This window comes from Nannobrachium achirus (assembly GCF_963921795.1).
Source record: "Nannobrachium achirus genome assembly, chromosome: 24".
Taxonomy (NCBI): Eukaryota; Metazoa; Chordata; class Actinopteri; order Myctophiformes; family Myctophidae; genus Nannobrachium; species Nannobrachium achirus.
In genome coordinates, this window is record NC_137831.1 from 512,905 (window position 1) to 534,929 (window position 22,025).

General features: G+C 41.5%; 1 protein-coding gene across 1 annotated transcript in view; it reads left to right on the plus strand.

Annotated features, from left to right (window-relative positions):
- Window positions 1-22,025, plus strand: part of LOC308280536 (caveolae-associated protein 1-like) — a 38,350-nt gene that overhangs the window by 11,178 nt on the left and 5,147 nt on the right. The window contains exons 5-7 of the mRNA XM_080720851.1: window positions 137-238; window positions 18,303-18,587; window positions 21,190-21,351. Coding sequence (XP_080576977.1) covers window positions 137-238; window positions 18,303-18,587; window positions 21,190-21,351 — 549 coding nt within the window. The remainder of the gene's footprint in view (window positions 1-136; window positions 239-18,302; window positions 18,588-21,189; window positions 21,352-22,025) is intronic.

Here is a 22,025-nt window from a genome sequence, read left to right on the forward strand (position 1 = left end):
CAGGAAATGAAGAGCTGGGAATGAACGTGAGAACCAGACATGCTCACTGTGTGTGTGTGTGTGCGTGTGCGTGTGCGTGTGCATGTGCGTGTGTGTGTGTGTGTGTGTGTGCATGTGTGTGTGCGTGCACGTGCAGGTGCGTGAGAAGATGGAGCGTCAGGCTGGTCAGGTGAAGAAGCTGGAAGCGAATCACGCTCACCTGCTGAAGAGAAACAACTTCAAAGTGCTCATCTTCCAGGTATGGACTAATAATACTAACTAGAAAAGAAAATTTCTAAGAAATTGTAAGTGTGCCTGCAGCTCGCTAAGTCTGTGCAACCTTGTGTTGCGGTTGGTGTTAGCATTAGCGTTACATTTTTTAACATTAGCATTTTTTGCATAAGCTTTAACATTATGGTTCTTCATATGACACCACCCACATGTCTGTACGACAAACAGATCACGAGATAAAGGGTCACTTCCTGTTTGGTGAGGGGCACTTCCTGTTTGGCGAAATAGGCCCCAATTAAGGTTAATGACTCTTAATCAAGTCATTTGATGACACCCACGCGTCTGTACGACAAACAATTAATGAGATATAGGGTGACTTCCTGTTTGGTGAGGGGCACTTCCTGTTTGGCGAAATAGGCCCTAATTAAGGTTAAGGACTCTTATTCTTGTCATTTGACGCAACCCGCGCATCTGTACGACAAATGGTTCACGAGATCAAGGGTCACTTCCTGTTTGGTGAGGGGCACTTCCTGTTTGGCGAAATAGGCCCCAATTAAGGTTAAGGACTCTTAATCAAGTCATTTGATGCCATCTACGCGTCTGTACGACTAACGGTTCACGAGGTAAAGGGTCACTTCCTGTTTGGTGAGGGGCACTTCCTGTTTGGCGAAATAGGCCCCAATTAAGGTCATGGACGATTAATGAATTAGCCTTATTCACGGCCCGCCCACCTACTTCCGTTTCTCAGTTTTCCCCGGGTGCTGACTTCAATTTAGAAGGGGAAACTATACTGGACTTAAAGCCAACAAATCATTATTTCTAACAGTAAAGTAAATTATAGTGCTTTGTGCCGTTTAGTATCTTGTGTTCTTGATCATGCTAGCCGTATTTTGTACTTTACTATTCGGAAATCGCATTAAATTTGCGATTTCTGTGCTAACTCCATAGGCTATGGTAGGATTTACCCCTTCAAAATGTGACTTCAGCACCCGTGGGATGCTTAGTGGGCGGGCCGTGAATTAGGCTAATTAAAGCTGCAAGCAGCGATGACCGGGCCCTCGCAGCTCTACCCACGTCACAAGGCCAGCAGCCAATCAGAAACCAAACAGGAAGTCAGCCATTTCGACTAATTAGTGGCGTTTTGGCACATTTTTGGCTGTTATCACGGGTCGCACTTTAACGACAGTTTTTTGAGAAAAAATTGTTTTGTGAGAAAAAAAAAATTTTTTGAGAAAAAAAAATTTTTGAGAAAAAATTTTTTTTGAGAGAAAAACATTTTTTTTTGAGAGAAAAAAAAGAATTTTGAGAAAAAAAAATTTTTGAGAAAAAAAAAATTTTGAGAAAAAAAAATTTTGAGAAAAAAAGATTTTTTGAGAAAAAAAAAATGTATGACACCAGCCGCGAGTCTGTACGACAAACGGTTCATGAGTTATAGAGGCACTTCCTGTTTGGTGAAGGGCACTTCCTGTTTGGCGAAGGAAGCGTCAATTAAGGTTAACTCATTTGCTGCCATTTTAACATTGTACTGTAAGGCTTTTCTGCCATTTTGTATAATGGATATTTTTTTTTTTATATTTACATTTTTCCTAAATTCTGTTTTTGCATGACAATGTCATACAGTAATGAAAATGAAAGAAGACAAGCTCTAGTTTCACCCAAAAATATAATTTTGTATTTACGATGTACCATTCTATAGTTATAGCCATTTCAAAACCCTTGTTTTTTGATTTTCCGAGCTTGAAAATCAAATGAAATGGAGTTATTTAGGTTTTTGTGAATGGTCTATTTTCAAGCAGATAAGTCACTTGATATCTCTCTTTATGACCTCAGGCCTTATCAGATGAGTGTAATAAGTGTAATTGTGTATAACTGGAATTGTGTAATAGTGCTGTAATAGGTCACCTCTTGCCCTTAGGGCGTCTTACTTCACACTAAGAGAAATACGCTTTTTATATTGGACTCCGACGGGCCCACGATGGTCTACTCTGCAGTACCTCCTCACACACACACACGCACACGCACACACACACACACACACACACACACACACACACACACACACACACACACACACATTTGATTGATTGATTGATTGATTGATTGATTGAAGACTTTATTAGAAGATTGCATAGGAACAGTTTCATGACGGTACAGTTCACTGGTACAAGGTCTACTAAAAGGACACACACACACACACACACACACACACACACACACACACACAACTCCAACTGTATCTAGACCTATATGTTACCCATTTTCAACAGTTTTTATTTTATTTGTGACACTTGCTTTGGCGAGAACCCAGCAAACAGTTCTTTTGTACTTTGCGTTTTCTCATGCCAATAAAGCTCCACCGAATCGTTTGGGATCACGTTACTCACTGAGTGTGCAGTGATCAGGTCCTCTGCGCGGTCCAAGTGACTAAAATGGAGCGCTCCCTACCTCCGGTTCAGCCAATCACAGGGGGCTCGGGGGGGACAGGAACTTGTACAAGCTTGGGTATCCGCAAGACAGCTGATCGAACATGCTGAACACAACACGCTCATGGGGAGATGCAGGCGCGCGATGGATTGATATTCACTTTCTTTTCAGTCTGTGCACATGCACATGCACATGCGTTGCGTGCGTGATTGCGCTTGCATGCACGTAAGCCGACATGCTGTGTGTGGGGAAGGACAACTTTAGGAATGGAATGGTTGAAAACAAAACTTTAGTCTTCTTACTCCACTGTTCCCGGTGGGATCCACTTGTTTCGGACAGCTGGAGCAGACACGGAGAAGACAAGGCTAACGCTTGACGACGAGGATGTCTTATAAGTTTTACCGACGCGAATGGAGAATGGAGGAGTTTGTGGTCAGCCTCCGGACACGACACAGAGGACATTGGTCGCTTGACCAGGGCACGGGGGGAGTCGGGGACATCTACTCTCTCCCGCGAGCAGTGCCTTATGATCGGGATTTGGTCGAGGGGACCCCCGCTGACGTGAGGTGAGGTTTAGATGTGTTATATATTGTGTTTGTGATGGTTTATTTTGGTTGTTGGCTGCAAATCTGGACAATAGTTTGTTGTGGAGACTTTGTCTTGTGTAGGCCCATAGCAGATTATGGCTTTTGAAGTGAAAATGTCACGGGATTTTGTTTGATTTATGAAGAACGGTCTCATCGAGCTGAACTGTTAGGCTAGCCTCCGCTTGGGGGGCTTCTGACATGCTGTCATTCAGATTGACTTCTGGCGACACTTGCATAGTAGGGCAAGGGCATTGGTGTTGGAATGGGGGTGTGTGTGAATGGCATGCATGTTGGAGTGAGGGGATGCACGCCTGGAAAAAAAAAAAAAAACTTCTGACGTGCTGCCATTCAGATTGACTTCTGGCGACACTAACATAGTAGGGCAAGGGCATTGGTGTTGGAATGGGGGTGTGTGTGAATGGCATGCATGTTGGAGTGAGCGCCGGGGAAAAAAAAAAAAAAAAAAAAAAACGCTTGGAAAAAAAAGACGCATTCTGTGTGCTGGAGGCTGCAGCGTATGTGCGATATGCCTTCACTGTACCTTCACTGTAGGTTATGGGGAGAATTAGACACTTTTATTGAGATTTATACATTTATTACACTCTTGTTTTCAAACACACTAACTTTGATGTGTGATATTTTGGGTTCCCTATACGACAGAAGGCTCAAACTTTTTCAGGGGCTGGGGAAGAGTGTAATTTAGCATTACATAATTTAAAGCACATTTACGGGATTTACGGGCATGGCAGGGCCGTACAGCGGAAAATTTACGGGCGCTACGGGCATCGCGGCAAATGAGTTAAGGACTCTTAATCAAGTCATATGATACCAGCCACAACTCTGTACGATAAACGGTTCATGAGATGTACAAGCATAGCCCCCAGCCAGAGTGTGACCCGCTACAAGCATAGCCTCCAGCCAGAGTGTGACGCTACAAGCATAGCCCCCAGCCAGAGTGTGACCCGCTACAAGCATAGCCCCCAGCCAGAGTGTGACCCGCTACAAGCATAGCCCCCAGCCAGAGTGTGACCCGCTACAAGCATAGCCTCCAGCCAGAGTGTGACGCTACAAGCATAGCCCCCAGCCAGAGTGTGACCCGCTACAAGCATAGCCCCCAGCCAGAGTGTGACGCTACAAGCATAGCCTCCAGCCAGAGTGTGACGCTACAAGCATAGCCCCCAGCCAGAGTGTGACCCGCTACAAGCATAGCCCCCAGCCAGAGTGTGACGCTACAAGCATAGCCTCCAGCCAGAGTGTGACGCTACAAGCATAGCCCCCAGCCAGAGTGTGACCCGCTAGACTGACTGACTGACTAGAGAGAGACAGTGGAGGAACAGCGCACTGTGAGGGTTGCCATGTCTAATGGTGGTTTGCGGTGGTGAGCTTGTAGATCGGCTCGGCCACTTTCGAATAGCCATAGTGAACACACCCGTCTATTTAGGTAGTAATGCAAACTTACAGAGGCTGCCCCCCCCCCCCCCCCCCCCCCCCCAAAACGGGGTCACCTGTCCTGCATTGGGCCTGCTTGGAGGTGGTCACCCTAGTTACCACGGTAACCAAAGCAGATATGTTAAAATCAGTCTGAACACACAGATCAGATCTGGTAAATGAATCAGATTTAGGCTGGATTGAAGCAGATCTCCTCTCTGAAGTATCGCTAGATATGGTTTGCCAGACAGCTAGTATGATGACTTGTGATACTAGCTAGTATGATAACTTGTGATACTAGCTAGTTTGCACACACCGAAAATCAACATAGCAGGGGAAAAAAATCTTCTTTAATTTTCCTGAGCTGAGTATTTTATAAAGTCTGAATTGTTCAGAAATAGAGTTTGTTCAGGAGCTGCTCCAGTTGTAGTTTGGCTCCCAGGGTGCCACCAATCTGCCGGTTGGAAATGCATGATGGCAAAAATGACGTTGGTGTCTTTTCCTCTAAATGTTCCTTGACTTCAGGTAGGATGAGTAAATGACATCAGACTTCAGGTAGGATGAGTAAATGACATCAGACTTCAGGTAGGATGAGTAAATGTCATCAGACGTCAGTAAAATTGTAATAAAGTAAATGATAAAGAATGTATCAGGAGGGCAGTATGAGTCACCAGAACCAAGGGTTAGGGTTAGCGTCTGCTTTTTTTGTCCGTTTTCCGGAGAAACGGACTCCTTCACAAGAGAAAATGCTGTTGTTATGTTGAGGCAAGTTACTTCCTGAGAAGTCAGCAAGACGCGCTGTGATTGGCCGGCAGTGTATGATCTGCGCTGTGATTGCCCGGTAGTGTATGATGACGTAATTTGCCGCGAAATCCGGTCCCCGGCCAGAATCATAGAAAACATATTTACAGAAGGCTTTAGAGGCTGAAATTCACAGAGTGGGTCTTCTAAAACTTTAGTGATTTAATAGTTAGATCAACTTTAAGATTTGTTTAATTGAAAAAGTTGCATAGTATAACTTTAAATATCATTGTAACCACTTGAAGCCCAGCATCCTATTCTGGAGGGAACATTCACAGAAAAGAGCCAGTGTTGTTTTATGTTGTATTTTTATATAGAATGATTTAGTTGTAAACTGATCCATAAGCGCATTTCGTAACTCCTTTCTCCCCAGCCTGGTTAATAAACCAGACCACAGTGTCTGATGGAGGCTGGCACTGCCAGGCTACATTCTCCCCAGGAGAACTAGTCTTTAACTCCTTAATAAACCAGACCTCAGTGTGTGATGGAGGCTGGCACCACCAGGCTACCATGAGAACAGTCTAGTAACTCCTTAATAAACCAGACCTCAGTGTGTGATGGAGGCTGGCACCACCAGGCTACCAGGAGAACAGTCTAGTAACTCCTTAATAAACCAGACCTCAGTGTGTGATGGAGGCTGGCACCACCAGGCTACCAGGAGCAGTGATGTTAATAGGTTTTTAATGTAATGAGTCCCGGGACCCCAGAAGAGTTTTTCGGATGAGTCCCAGGGATATTTTATGGGTCCCAAAAAAATTCAACGCCGCGGAGATGGGTATCGTTCACCTCTGAATCGATACGATACCTTTTTCGATACCGTTTTCGATACTTTTTTATGTATTATTATTATTATTACTACCCTTATTATTACCATTATTATTATTATTATTAACTTTTTTCTATAGGCTATTTTACACACCACAATAGGTTATTAAGGCCGTCTAAAGACTGAGCTTGTAGATCGGCTATTTTCAAAATGTTTGCCTATTTCTTATATTTATTTTACAATTTGGCTAATGTTTGAACTTAGAACTAGGATTTCTAAATACACTAGGCTACAGACACGCATTTAATTATATTTATATCACTGGGACCCCAATTTATATTACATTTTAAAAAACTAGAGTAGGCCTACAAATGGAACAGGTCCATTTGGTTCCATTTGTTCACCGAGTAACAGACCCATTAAGTTTCCAAAAGATTCCCTTTTACTTTGCTATTAGCAATATAAAACGTTTTTATATTCAGCAAAATGTCAGTAATGGTATTGTCTGCCTCTCATTATTGTCAAGGAAGAAAGTACCGCATGTCGCTGCCTTGCTTAAGTTTCATCAAGGCAAAAAAAAGCACCCTAAGACACACACGAAAAGTTGTGTGTGCGGGGGAAAGAGGAGGGGCAGCCACCGTTGCACAGAAATCACTTTCACTTTCAGCTTATGACAAACGGCAGCTTTTAATCAATGCACAAGGATTTAAGGACATTATATTTATAATGATTACAAGAACATTCACTACCTGTAGCTATGGAGTAGGCCTACTCCGTTGGAACCTACTCTGTTGGAACGGAAATAAACTTGTACGTGCTGTTAGACAGACAGTTGGCTCCTCTCCTCTCCGCAGGTTTAATAGGAAGCAAAGACAGACACCACGGTTTGATTTGATCATTGCGTAGTCAATTATGAAGGGATTTCAAAAATTTAAACGTCTCCATATTGCTTGGGAAGTCTACTTAGCAGAACATCGCGGCCTTTGCGATTCGCTAATCGCTAATGTTTTTCTTTTACCGCGATGCGGTAAATTATGGATTAATAATGGAGGCGCGTCCCCGGGACCCCAGAAACAAGACGTGAATGCGTCTCTGGGCGACATGAACGCGTATTTGACGCGGGACGCGCACGTAATGACATCACTGCTAACTAGTCTAGTAACTCCTTAATAAACCAGACCTCAGTGTGTGATGGAGGCTGGCACCACCAGGCTACCAGGAGAACAGTCTAGTAACTCCTTAATAAACCAGACCTCAGTGTGTGATGGAGGCTGGCACCACCAGGCTACCAGGAGAACTAGTCTAGTAACTCCTTAATAAACCAGACCTCAGTGTGTGATGGAGGCTGGCACCACCAGGCTACATTCTCCCCAGGAGACTCAATCTAACCTAACAATCTGAACTCCTAAGTTCAAGTATTGAGAATCATTCTCCCTCTCTCTCTCTCTCTCTCTCTGTATCTCTCTGTCTCTCTCTCTCTCTCTCTCTCTCTCTCTCTCTCTCTCTCTCTCTCCCTGTCTCTCCCTCTCTCTCTCAGGAAGTGTATGGATATTGTATTTGGACTTTTATGACCATATATGGTAATCTACTTCTGGCATGGAGCTAACTATAAAATATCTGTATGGAAACACATGCACACACACACAGACACACACGCACACGCGCACACGCACACACACACACACACACACACACACACACACACACACACACACACACACACACACACACGCGCGCGCGCGCACATAGAGATACTGTACTTCTCACTGTCCAATAAAGTGGTGTGTGTGTGTGTGTGTGTGTGTGTGTGTGTGTGTGTGTGTGTGTGTGTGTGTGTCATGGGGCCCATGCTAGGTCAAGGAGGGTTTTGATTGGTCATGGCTTGGTTTAGTTGTCATGACAACAGCCTGCGAGGAATGCAACTGTTTGTCTGTCTGTCTGTCTGTCTGTCTGTCTGTCTGTCTGTCTGTCTGTCTGTCTGTCTGTCTGTCTGTCTGTCTGTCTGTCTGTCCTACACTTATTTAGAAACATCACAAATGTGTTCAACTTCAATCTAACACTGAGGTATACATTCCTGAGGTGTTTGTGTGTGTGTGTGTGTGTGCGTGCGTGCGTGCGTGCGTGCACATGTCGTTATCGGCAACACTAAACATTCTTCAACTCCCCAAAATAACCTGCATTCCTCTGATACCAGTGTGTGTGTGTGTGTGTGTGTGTGTGTGTGTGTGTGTGTGTGTGTGTGTGTGTGTGTGTGTGTGTGTGTGTGTGTGTGTGTGTGTGTGTGTGTGTGTGTGTGTGTGTGTGTGTGTGTGTGTGGTGAGTGATGTGTTGCACATTGTTGTTGTTCTTCCAACAGATATGGGAGTTATTTTTCATGAGTCATGGGTGATTGTAATCTGTAATCTGATTGTAATTGTGTTCCCCCCTCCCCCTCCCCTCTATGACAGCTTCAAACTGGTCGTTGTCTTTGATGCTAACAAGGTGTGCACAACCCCCTTTGAAGTTCAAAGGGAGCAATTAAGAGCTTTGGCTGAGCTCCCCCCCCCCCCCCTCCACTGTTTCTGTTGATTTTCAAAAGTTAGACCCACCCCCTCTTCCGTCTTGCATTGATTTCATTGGCTGGTGCACCACGATACCATATCAAGTTCAGCGTCATATGACAACACCAGACCAAGAGAACCAGTCCGCTCAGAGTGGGCGGGTCTATGGGCGGAGCCAGGCAACACATATGGTGCACATTCATTCAGTCATGAATTCTAATAATATGAGCCATCATAGCAGACGATGCACATGTCATCACATCACAGAAACCACCCAACCAGCAGTGATTATGGATGGAATGATATGAACATGTCACATGATGATGTCACATGATGAATGATATGAACAAGTCACATCACGGGTTAGGGTTAGGGTTAGGGTTAGGGCTAACCCTAACCCTAACCCTAACCCATCACAGAAACCACCCAACCAGCAGTGATTATGGATGGAATGATATGAACATGTCACATCACGGGTTAGGGTTAGGGTTAGGGTTAGGGTTAGGGCTAACCCTAACCCTAACCCTAACCCATCACAGAAACCACCCAACCAGCAGTGATTATGGATGGAATGATATGAACATGTCACATCACGGTTATTGTGTAAGGGATAAATACTGGCTCCTTGGGGGTTGTCCATATATGACATCCCGACGGACTGATAACTTCGAAGGGATGTTATATATGTTATATATGGACAACCCCCAAGGAGCCAGTATTTATCCCGCTTATTACCCGGCTACTAAATAAAATTTATAATTTTGACTCAAAACTAAAAACACAACAAAGTATTTCCTTGTTTACAGACGGCTGGAAGTGTTGAACAAGTGTTCCGCTGGGCGTCCTCCCAGCGCGACACGGTCGCCTTGGAAAACAAGGAAGTGCTGATCAAATAGAATCAATTTTCTGATACTAGGTTGTCTATTTCTCGCTTAAAATTATTTTAAAAACATTCTTGAGATCAACGTTAAGTTGTAAATGTTCGCTGTGTGTGTGTGTGTGTGTGTGTGTGTGTGTGTGTGTGTGTGTGTGTGTGTGTGTGTGTGTGTGTGTGTGTGTGTGTGTGTGTGTGTGTGTGTGTGTGTGTGTGTGTGTGTGAATGGGTGAATGTAATGAATGTGTGTCTGTGTGTGTGTGTGTGTGTGTGTGTGTGTGTGTGTGTGTGTGTGTGTGTGTGTGAATGGGTGAATGTAATGAGTGTGTGTGTGTGTGTGTGTGTGTGTGTGTGTGTGTGTGTGTGTGTGTGAATGGGTGAATGTAATGAATGTGTGTGTATGAATGGGTGAATGTAATGCAGTTTTTGAATTTCTTCAGTATTTAGATATTTGATATTAATTTCCCCCTTCCAGGACCTTCCTTTACAAACCCATTATAACTTCAAACTCCATTTTAACCACGATAGATTCAATGAAAACAACTGGTGAATAAAACATTTTCATTGATTTCTATTAATCTTTTGGGGAAATGAAAATTATTAAATACAATAAAATATTATAAAAAAATAAATGAAAAAAGTGATCGAAAAAAGGATAGTTGTTTTCATTGAATCTATCATGGTTAAAATGGATTTTGAAGTGATAATGGGTTTGTATAGGAAGGTCCTGGAAGGGGGAAATGAATATCAAATATCTAAATACTGAATGAAGAAGTTTAAAGTTAAACCTTCAGTTTTAACCCTGCAAGGCCCAGCGTTGCTTTTTGGCAACATTTTTTAAATAATTTTTTAGAAAAATGTGTTAATTTTTTTTTAGAAATTAGTTTTCCTGTTCTTTTTTCACATTAACATCACCATTAAATCCTATTGTTTAGTATTACAATGCCATTGGCCACGATATTTGCATATAAATACCCCCCACAAAGAATGACATTCACACCTCCCAGAGAAGTTGAAATTCCAGCGTCTGGACGAACAACATCTCACTTTTTAACTGAAGCTATTCCTCACTAAAACATAAGTAAAATGTCTGTAATATTTTTTTTCGTGATCATTAGAATGTCTAGAACACGTGCATATGTTAATATATAAAACAACACATTATTAATTTTTTAACATTACATTTTCCTGTGATTAGGACTCCTACGACACCATCAGATTTCTTTTAATTTTTTTTGGCCAGTAGAAATTAATTTGGGTCTTGAGGGTTACCATGGAAACTATGACTCACTGTGTGTGTGTGTGTGTGTGTGTGTGTGTGTGTGTGTGTGTGTGTGTGTGTGTGTGTGTGTGTGTGTGTGTGTGTGTGTGTGTGTGTGTGTGTGTGTGTGTGTGTGTGTGCGCGCGTGCGTGCGTAGCATTGTGGTATTGTGTATCCTTTCCTTCTGAGTTTCCTTGTTATTGTTCCAAACTCCGTCATTGTATCCATGCATCCTGTGTGTGTGTGTGTGTGTGTGTGTGTGTGTGTGTGTGTGTGTGTGTGTGTGTGTGTGTGTGTGTGTGTGTGTGTGTGTGTGTGTGTGTGTGTGTGTGTGTGTGTGTGTGTGTGTGTGTGTGTGTGTACTTCTCACTTTCCTTTGGAATTTCACCCCAGCTGATGTAAGTGGAAATTGGATCACACACACACACACACACACACACACACACACACACACACTCATTATCGTCCTGCTTTTCCATGTGTTGCCTTATCGAAAACGCCCGGGTTTCCTGTGTGTGTGTGTGTGCGTGTGCGTGTGCGTGTGCGTGTGCGCGTGCGTGCGTGCGTGCGTGCGTGCGTGCGTGCGTGTAATACAGTACAGTACAGTGTTATATACAGTATATATAAATAATACTCTGGGATCACAGCTAGAATAAAGACATGTCCATACTTTCATCAAAACGGTCAGCTTCCACTACGAGTAGCTGGAGAATTTCTAAAAGCACGAAACCGAATTAGAGTTCGGAAATCTGCAGGTCGGAAAGTCGTAACTCACCGAACAAACGTTTAGGGTGGATTTAAGGATCCACTCGTCCTACCAAGACTCTTCTCCCTCCTGGAGGGACCCCCCAAACTGTGGAATAAACTCCCTGTTGTACTTAGAACTACAGACTCACTCTCTAGCTTCCATTAGAACTACAGACTCACTCACTCCCTAGCTTCCATTAGAACGACAGACTCACTACAACGACAATATGCTATAAATATAAGGTGCTGGGAGTGAAAATTATAATGTAGGGGTGCCTCGGATTAAAAACAATATTCATGGGGTGACCTGAGACAAAAAAGTTTCAGTTTGGGAACCCCTGGACTAGAGACAGCAATGCTGTCCGTCTGGCCGCTGACAACGTTTTCATAGGGAGTGTGTGGTCGCGGAGATTTTAAAAAAAAACTTAAAATGTAAATGTGTTGTATGCTTTAGCCCTCAGTCTGTTTGCAGCATTCTGTCTGTGTGCGTGTGCGTGCGTGCAGTAAAAGGTCACGACCCCTCCACCTCCCTGACTCAAAACTTCCTGCGTTTGTGGGAAGGTTTTCAACTGTTTCCTGTTTCATCAAACTGTTTCCTGTTACATCAAAGCCTTGATTAATATTCATGATTTATCATTTCATAGTTAGAGAAAGTGAACATTTATTTTAGACCATGAATGGTCAGAGATAATGTCTGTGATAAATATGATTTTATAATGAAATGCAAGAGAATTAATGTCAAACGACCCCATCATTGTTAGACACAGTTTACTGAGACGCTACGTTCTATGATCCTATAGTTTACTGAGACGCTACGCTGTCTCTCTGCGTTCTATGATCCTATAGTTTACTGAGACGCTACGCTGTCTCTCTGCGTTCTATGATCCTATAGTTTACTGAGACGCTACGCTGTCTCTCTGCGTTCTATGATCCTATAGTTTACTGAGACGCTACGCTGTCTCTCTGCGTTCTATGATCCTATAGTTTACTGAGACGCTACGCTGTCTCTCTGCGTTCTATGATCCTATAGTTTACTGAGACGCTACGCTGTCTCTCTGCGTTCTATGATCCTATAGTTTACTGAGACGCTACGCTGTCTCTCTGCGTTCTATGATCCTATAGTTTACTGAGACGCTACGCTGTCTCTCTGCGTTCTACGATCCTATAGTTTACTGAGACGCTACGCTGTCTCTCTGCGTTCTATGATCCTATAGTTTACTGAGACGCTACGCTGTCTCTCTGCGTTCTATGATCCTATAGTTTACTGAGACGCTACGCTGTCTCTCTGCGTTCTACGATCCTATAGTTTACTGAGACGCTACGCTGTCTCTCTGCGTTCTATGATCCTATAGTTTACTGAGACGCTACGTTCTACGATCCTATAGTTTACTGAGACGCTACGTTCTACGATCCTATAGTTTACTGAGACGCTACGCTGTCTCTCTGCGTTCTATGATCCTATAGTTTACTGAGACGCTACGCTGTCTCTCTGCGTTCTATGATCCTATAGTTTACTGAGACGCTACGCTGTCTCTCTGCATTCTATGATCCTATAGTTTACTGAGACGCTACGCTGTCTCTCTGCGTTCTATGATCCTATAGTTTACTGAGACGCTACGCTGTCTCTCTGCGTTCTATGATCCTATAGTTTACTGAGACGCTACACTGTCTCTCTGCGTTCTATGATCCTATAGTTTACTGAGACGCTACACTGTCTCTCTGCGTTCTATGATCCTATAGTTTACTGAGACGCTACACTGTCTCTCTGCGTTCTATGATCCTATAGTTTACTGAGACGCTACACTGTCTCTCTGCGTTCTATGATCCTATAGTTTACTGAGACGCTACGTTCTACGATCCTATAGTTTACTGAGACGCTACGTTCTATGATCCTATAGTTTACTGAGACGCTACGCGGTCTCTCTGCGTTCTATGATCCTATAGTTTACTGAGACGCTACGCTGTCTCTCTGCGTTCTATGATCCTATAGTTTACTGAGACGCTACGCTGTCTCTCTGCGTTCTATGATCCTATAGTTTACTGAGACGCTACGCTGTCTCTCTGCGTTCTATGATCCTATAGTTTACTGAGACGCTACGCTGTCTCTCTGCGTTCTATGATCCTATAGTTTACTGAGACGCTACGCTGTCTCTCTGCGTTCTATGATCCTATAGTTTACTGAGACGCTACGCTGTCTCTCTGCGTTCTATGATCCTATAGTTTACTGAGACGCTACGCTGTCTCTCTGCGTTCTATGATCCTATAGTTTACTGAGACGCTACGCTGTCTCTCTGCGTTCTACGATCCTATAGTTTACTGAGACGCTACGCTGTCTCTCTGCGTTCTACGATCCTATAGTTTACTGAGACGCTACGCTGTCTCTCTGCGTTCTACGATCCTATAGTTTACTGAGACGCTACGCTGTCTCTCTGCGTTCTACGATCCTATAGTTTACTGAGACGCTACGTTCTATGATCCTATAGTTTACTGAGACGCTACGCTGTCTCTCTGCGTTCTACGATCCTATAGTTTACTGAGACGCTACGCTGTCTCTCTGCGTTCTACGATCCTATTACTTACTTTATTTGTTTATTTAGACGGGACAATGCATATTAATGAACACTACATGAAAGCAATGTAAATAAGCCGGAATTAGCAAGAATGCTAAATTTCATCCGTAGTCCCCACATGAAGACAAAACAATACATACCAACAAACAGTAACCCTACATTAGGAGAGGGCGCCTAAGAACATACATACAAATACTATTTTTCCTCAACCAAGAGAAAACAACAAAACAACACATATTACTAACAGTACCCTACATTAGAAAAGAAAAGTTAAAAATATACGTACATGACATGAGCTGTACTCTTAAAACTATACATGGTCACAGGTTTGATTGTCAACTAACCATTTTTTTAGATTGAACTTGAAGGATGGAAATGACAAACAGTCTCTTATTGTTAGAGGTAGGCCATTCCAGATTGAACATCCCTGCACTGAAAGGGTGTTTTTTCCAAAAGCGGTTACCCGGTACGGTACTTCGCAATCCCCTCTAGTGATTGCTCTAGTATTGAGTCCTCTATCGGGCTTCCTTTTTATGAATTCCTTTAGGGGAGGTGGGCATAGACCATTTAGGGTCTTATATATGATACTGACCTGTTTAAATACCTTAAAATTAGCGAAACTCAGAAAACGGTACCTCTGAAGAATATTACAATGGTGATATGAGCGGGGTTTCCTATCGAATACCTTAAGCGCACTCTTATATAGCTGTTCAATGGGTTTGAGAATCGTTATACCTGTGCAAGACCAGTTTGTGAAACAGTACTCAATGTGTGATTGGATCATGCATTGGAGATAAGATTTAGCAGCACTAACTGCCAAACAAGGTCTGATTTGTTTAAAGTTCTGAAGGTTGAACTTGATTGTGTTTGTAACCTTTTTTACATGTTTTTTAAAGGTTAGGGTTGAGTCTAACATGACCCCGAGGTACTTGAACTCTGGCACAAGTTCAAGTTCCTCTCCACCCAGAAACACATTTGATGACTCCATCACAACTGGTCTTTTGGAAAAAGCCATGCAGACCGTCTTTTTTGCATTCAGGAGCAGGCATGAGTCTGTAAGCCAGTCCTGAACGCTGGTCAGAACAGAAGTTAAAACCGTTGACACCTCTGCATAGCTCTTTCCATGAGTCAGTATAACCGCATCATCTGCGTACATCTGGATATGTACATCTTTACATACATCAGGTAGGTCGTTTATGAACAGAGAAAACAGAATTGGTCCTACTATTGATCCCTGGGGGACACCAACCGAGCAAGTGTGATAAGGAGACTTGATGCCATTTATGCTTACACACTGTTCTCTATTTGATAGGTATGATGTAAACCATTTAATGGCCTCTGGGGACAAGTTGAAATGTGTTAGTTTGGACAAGAGGACCTGATGGCTGACAGAGTCAAATGCTTTCTTGAAATCTAAAAATACTGCCATTGCACATGGGGCCTTGTTCAAAGCACACTTTAGCTTTTCAATGAATAAGCAATTTGCTGACTCAGTGGAGTGGAAGGCTCGAAACCCAAACTGCATAGGATGCAGAGGGGTGTAGCCTTTGTCTAGATGTTTAACAATAGACTTTACAATCCACTTTTCAGCCACTTTTGATATAACAGGTAAGATGCTTATGGGTCTATAGTTTGATATGTCCGTTTTTGAGCCAGATTTGAATATAGGTGTTATAACAGCAGCTTTCCACTGAGTTGGGACAGTGCATTTTCTTATGGACAGATTTACCAGATGTGTGATTGGTGCCACCAGAGAGTCAATATTTGTTTTAAGAAAGTTTGTGTCAAGCCCGTGTGCATCTTTAGCCTTGGATGCTTTCAGTGATCTGACAATGTTTGTCACCTCGTTTTCTGTGACTTCCTCCAAATTAAAAATGGGGAGATCATTTTGAACAGGGCGTGAAACAAACTTAGAGGGTCTGAACAACTGTGTGATTTCATACACAGAGTTTAGAAAAAACAGCATTAGATTGCTAGCAAGCGTGTGGGGATCTTTCACCAGGACATTATCTATTTTAAGTTCTAAGTTGTTATTATCCTGCTTATAGTATTTCCCTGTCAGTTTGTTTATGTATTCCCACACTTTTTTTCCATTTCCTCTGGCACTCTCTATGATGGAGATATAAAATCCAGCTTTAGCCCTCCTTAAGAAATTTGTGACTTTGTTTCTAGCATGTGTGAATAGCTGTCTGTCCGTTGTCAGGCCAGATTTTAATGCCTTTTTAAGCAGTAAATCTCTGGTTTTCATTTGATCTCTACATTTTTTATCGACCCAAGGTAGAGTAATTTTTCTCCCTTTCCTCTGGTTACCACCTCTGGTGAAAGATTCCATTACCCTGCCAATTTTGGAAAGCAGGATATTACATCCGGTCTCAACATCATCACATGAGTGTAAGTCATCCCACTCAAGCCCTTGTAGGGCAACCTCAAGGCTATGTTGCAGATGTTTTGGGATTGTTTTGACTATAGGCTGGGACTGAGCTTTGCTAAACGCCTGTTTTGAGAGTTTTCTGGAAAAGAATATTATGTTGTGATCAGAGAGACCTGTCACAAAGTTAAATGTTTTAGCGATTCTTTCCACTTTATTTGAAAACAGTAAATCTATCTTGGTTGCTGAGTGACTGGTTATTCTTGTAGGTTGCTCTATCAATTGGGTCAGATTATAGTGGTCTGTTACCAGTTTAAGATTTTTCCTTATTTTTTTATCGTCCCAGTTAACATTTGTATCACCAATTAGTATTACTTCTTGATTAAAATCACACGCCGTGAGGATGGTCTTTAGCTGGTCGTATACTTCTACTTTAGCTGATGGCTGACGGTATAAGCAAATTAGAGTTTACTGAGACGCTACGTTCTATGATCCTATAGTTTACTGAGACACTACGCTGTCTCTCTGCGTTCTACGATCCTATAGTTTACTGAGACGCTACGCTGTCTCTCTGCGTTCTACTATCCTATAGTTTACTGAGACGCTACGCTGTCTCTCTGCGTTCTACGATCCTATAGTTTACTGAGACGCTACGCTGTCTCTCTGCGTTCTACGATACTATAGTTTACTGAGACGCTACGCTGTCTCTCTGCGTTCTACGATCCTATAGTTTACTGAGACGCTACGCTGTCTCTCTGCGTTCTACGATCCTATAGTTTACTGAGACGCTACGCTGTCTCTCTGCGTTCTACGATCCTATAGTTTACTGAGACGCTACGCTGTCTCTCTGCGTTCTACGATCCTATAGTTTACTGAGACGCTACGCTGTCTCTCTGCGTTCCACGATCCTATAGTTTACTGAGACGCTACGCTGTCTCTCTGCGTTCTAGATCCTATAGTTTACTGAGACGCTACGCTGTCTCTCTGCGTTCTACGATCCTATAGTTTACTGAGACGCTACGCTGTCTCTCTGCGTTCTACGATCCTATAGTTTACTGAGACGCTACGCTGTCTCTCTGCGTTCTACGATCCTATAGTTTACTGAGACGCTATGCTGTCTCTCTGCGTTCTACGATCCTATAGTTTACTGAGACGCTACGCTGTCTCTCTGCGTTCTACGATCCTATAGTTTACTGAGACGCTACGCTGTCTCTCTGCGTTCTACGATCCTATAGTTTGCTGAGACGCTACGCTGTCTCTCTGCGTTCTACGATCCTATAGTTTACTGAGACGCTACGCTGTCTCTCTGCGTTCTACGATCCTATAGTTTGCTGAGACGCTACGCTGTCTCTCTGCGTTCTACGATCCTATTGTTTACTGAGACACTACGCTGTCTCTCTGCGTTCTACGATCCTATAGTTTGCTGAGACGCTACGCTGTCTCTCTGCGTTCTACGATCCTATAGTTTACTGAAACGCTACGCTGTCTCTCTGCGTTCTACGATCCTATAGTTTGCTGAGACGCTACGCTGTCTCTCTGCGTTCTACGATCCTATAGTTTACTGAGACGCTACGCTGTCTCTCTGCGTTCTACGATCCTATAGTTTACTGAGACGCTACGCTGTCTCTCTGCGTTCTATGATCCTATAGTTTACTGAGACGCTACGCTGTCTCTGCTTTCTATGATCCTATAGGATGAGAGTGAGGTGTGTTCTGTGATCCTATAGGATGAGAGTGAGATCCCGTCCAGTGTGTTCGTGAAGGAACCCGCCCCCTATCCCCGTGACAACCAGGAAGTCGGCGGAGACGAGTCCAGCCTGGCCCCCGTTGCCATGGACACCAACCGCTCTGCGGAGGAGGAGGAGGGGGAGGGGCTTCACACCATCGACCTGTCCTCGGACGAGGACATTGGTCTGGAGGCAGGGCTAGAGGAGGAAGGGGAGGAGCTTCATGACCTGGAGACCATGGACAAGAGCAGAGCGGACAAGATCAAACGCTCCTCTCTGAAGAAGGTACAATATAATATAATATAATATAATATAATATAATATAATATAATATAATATAATGTAATGTAATGTAATGTAATGTAATATACTATACTATACTATACTATAATATACTATAATATAATATAATATAATATACTATAATATAATATAATATACTATAATATACTATAATATAATATAATATAATATAATATAATATAATATAATATACTATAATATACTACAATACAATACAATACAATATACTATACTATACTATACTATACTGTAATATACTATAATATACTATAATATACTAATATAATATACTATACTATACTATACTTTAATATAATATACTATACTATACTATACTATAATATAATATAATTAGTGGTGTCCAACGATTAAATATTTTAATCGCGATTAATCGCATGATTTATGTAGTTAATCGCGCGATTAATCGCAAAAAAGTCATCAGCTTTTATCAGGTCACAATGTAACTTAGAGGGATATCTTTCAAGTCTTTCGTGGCCCTATTAACTTGGGAGTGGAAATATTTGCTGGATTTATGCGAAAGTATGTTAATCTTTTATTCTAAATCAATTAAAAACCTGAATAAATCATAATGGTATTGCATTAAACAGACTGCAGCTGATGGGTATAAGGATCTGCTAAATGATTACTGTTGTGTCCACCTTTATGCTTTAATTATACATTGTATTTTTTGTTACATCAACAGGGATGGACCTTGTAGCCAATATAGCCGATATTGTAGCCAATGTTTGTAAATATGCGATTAATTGCGATTAAAATAATGAATCGCGATTAACATAACGGTGAGTTAATTGCGATTAATTTAGTTAACTCGGACAACACTAAATATAATATAATATAATATAATATAATATAATATAATATAATATAATACAATATACTATAATATAATATACTATAATATACTGATAATAAAAAAGTGATTTCTCAGTAGTTATATTATTAACAGGTAGACAGCATTAAGAAAGCCTTCACCCACCCATCTGTAGTTACTAACCCTAACCCTAACCCATATTAAAGTGTTATATTCTATATTAATAACAAGTAGACTGCATTAAGAAGGCCTTCACCCATCTGGGCAGTAAGATGGTTTATTAGTAGATATTATATTAATGTGTTATATCATATATTATATTAATGTGTTATATCATATATTATATTAATGTGTTATATCATATTAAGTGTTATAATAATGTTAATAACAGGTAGACTGCATTAAGAAGGCCTTCACCCACCTGGGCAGTAAGATGGTGTCTCAGTAGATATTATATTAACTAGCCCCCCTCCCCCTCACTCCATCTCTGCTTGCAGGCAGTTGGGACTGGGAGTGCGCTGCTTGTTGACGCCCATTTGTGATGTAAATCGCATCACAGGACAGCCGCCTACAGGCCAAAATTTGGGAAAATGTTTAAACATTCTGTGATTATGAAAAGTAGAGACGCATTTGAAGGTGGAAAAGTTGATGGTCAGCAAGGAATATGCGTTATTGATTTTTGCATTATGTTTTTTAGACAATTGAACAACTGCTGAACGTGGAGTTGCAGATGCACACACAGACAGACATACACACTACCGCATTCTGATTCTGATTAGGTTGTGAGGATATATATTATTATAATAACAGGTAGATAGCATTAAGAAGGCCTTCACCCACCTGGGCAGTAAGATGGTGTCACAGTAGATATTATATTAATGTGTTATATATTAATATTAACAGGTCAGTAGTTATATTATATTAATATATATCATATTAAAGTGTTATATTCTATATTAATAACAGGTAGACAGCATTAAGAAGGCCTTCACCCACCTGGGCAGTAAGATGGTTTCTCAGTAGATATTATATTAATATATATATATTATATTAATGTGTTTTATCATATATTATAGTAATGTGTTTTATCATATATTATATTAATGTGTTTTATCATATATTATAGTAATGTGTTTTATCATATATTATAGTAATGTGTTTTATCATATATTATATTAATGTGTTTTATCATATATTATAGTAATGTGTTTTATCATATATTATAGTAATGTGTTTTATCATATATTATATTAATGTGTTTTATCATATATTATAGTAATGTGTTTTATCATATATTATATTAATGTGTTTTATCATATATTATAGTAATGTGTTTTATCATATATTATAGTAATGTGTTTTATCATATATTATATTAATGTGTTTTATCATATATTATAGTAATGTGTTTTATCATATATTATAGTAATGTGTTTTATCATATATTATATTAATGTGTTTTATCATATATTATAGTAATGTGTTTTATCATATATTATATTAATGTGTTTTATCATATATTATATTAATATATATTATAATAATAACAGGTAGATAGCATTAAGAAGGCCTTCACCCATCTGGGCAGTAAGATGGTGTCTCTGTAGTTATGTATGTTATGTATGTAGGTAATGTATGTTATATTAACAGGTAGACAGCATAAAGAAAGCCTTCACCCAGCTGGGCAGTAAGATGGTGTCTCAGTAGATATATTATATTAATGTGTTTTATCATATATTATTATATTAACAGGTAGACAGCATAAAGAAAGCCTTCACCCAGCTGGGCAGTAAGATGGTCTCTCAGGAGCAGAGGGAGAAGATCAAGAAGAGTTTCCACCACCAGCAGAAACCTCCAGGAGAGAAGAAGACTTCTCCCTTCAAGGTTTCTCCTCTGACCTTCAGCATCCGGAAGGTTAGACACACACGCACGCACGCACACGCACACACGCACGCACGCACGCGCGCACGCACACACACACGCACACGCACACGCACACACACACACTCACTCACATGCACACACACACGCACGCACGCACGCACGCACGCACGCACGCACGCACGCACGCACACGCTCAAGATCAATGATGAAACCTTTGATCAGACATCACAACCATTGATGACTGATCAGACATCATGCACGCCGTGATTACTTTTAGGCAGAGCAAATACATATTCGTTATGATGATGATGATGATGATGATGATGATGATGATGATCGGCTTGGCTTTTTTTTGGCCACTTCTTAAATTATTAAAGTGAAAATGACTTTTTTCTTCCTATGGATTACTGACCTCATGGAGCCTTGAATTCATGGATATGTTTATATTGTTGTCTCCTTCCTAATGTGATGAGCAGCAGCATAAAACCATCGGTACTAGAGGTCCTGGTAGGAGATAAAACCATCGGTACTAGAGGTCCTGGTAGGAGATAAAACCATCGGTACTAGAGGTCCTGGTAGGAGATAAAACCATCGGTACTAGAGGTCCTGGTAGGAGATAAAACCATCGGTACTAGAGGTCCTGGTAGGAGATAAAACCATCGGTACTAGAGGTCCTGGTAGGAGATAAAACCATCGGTACTAGA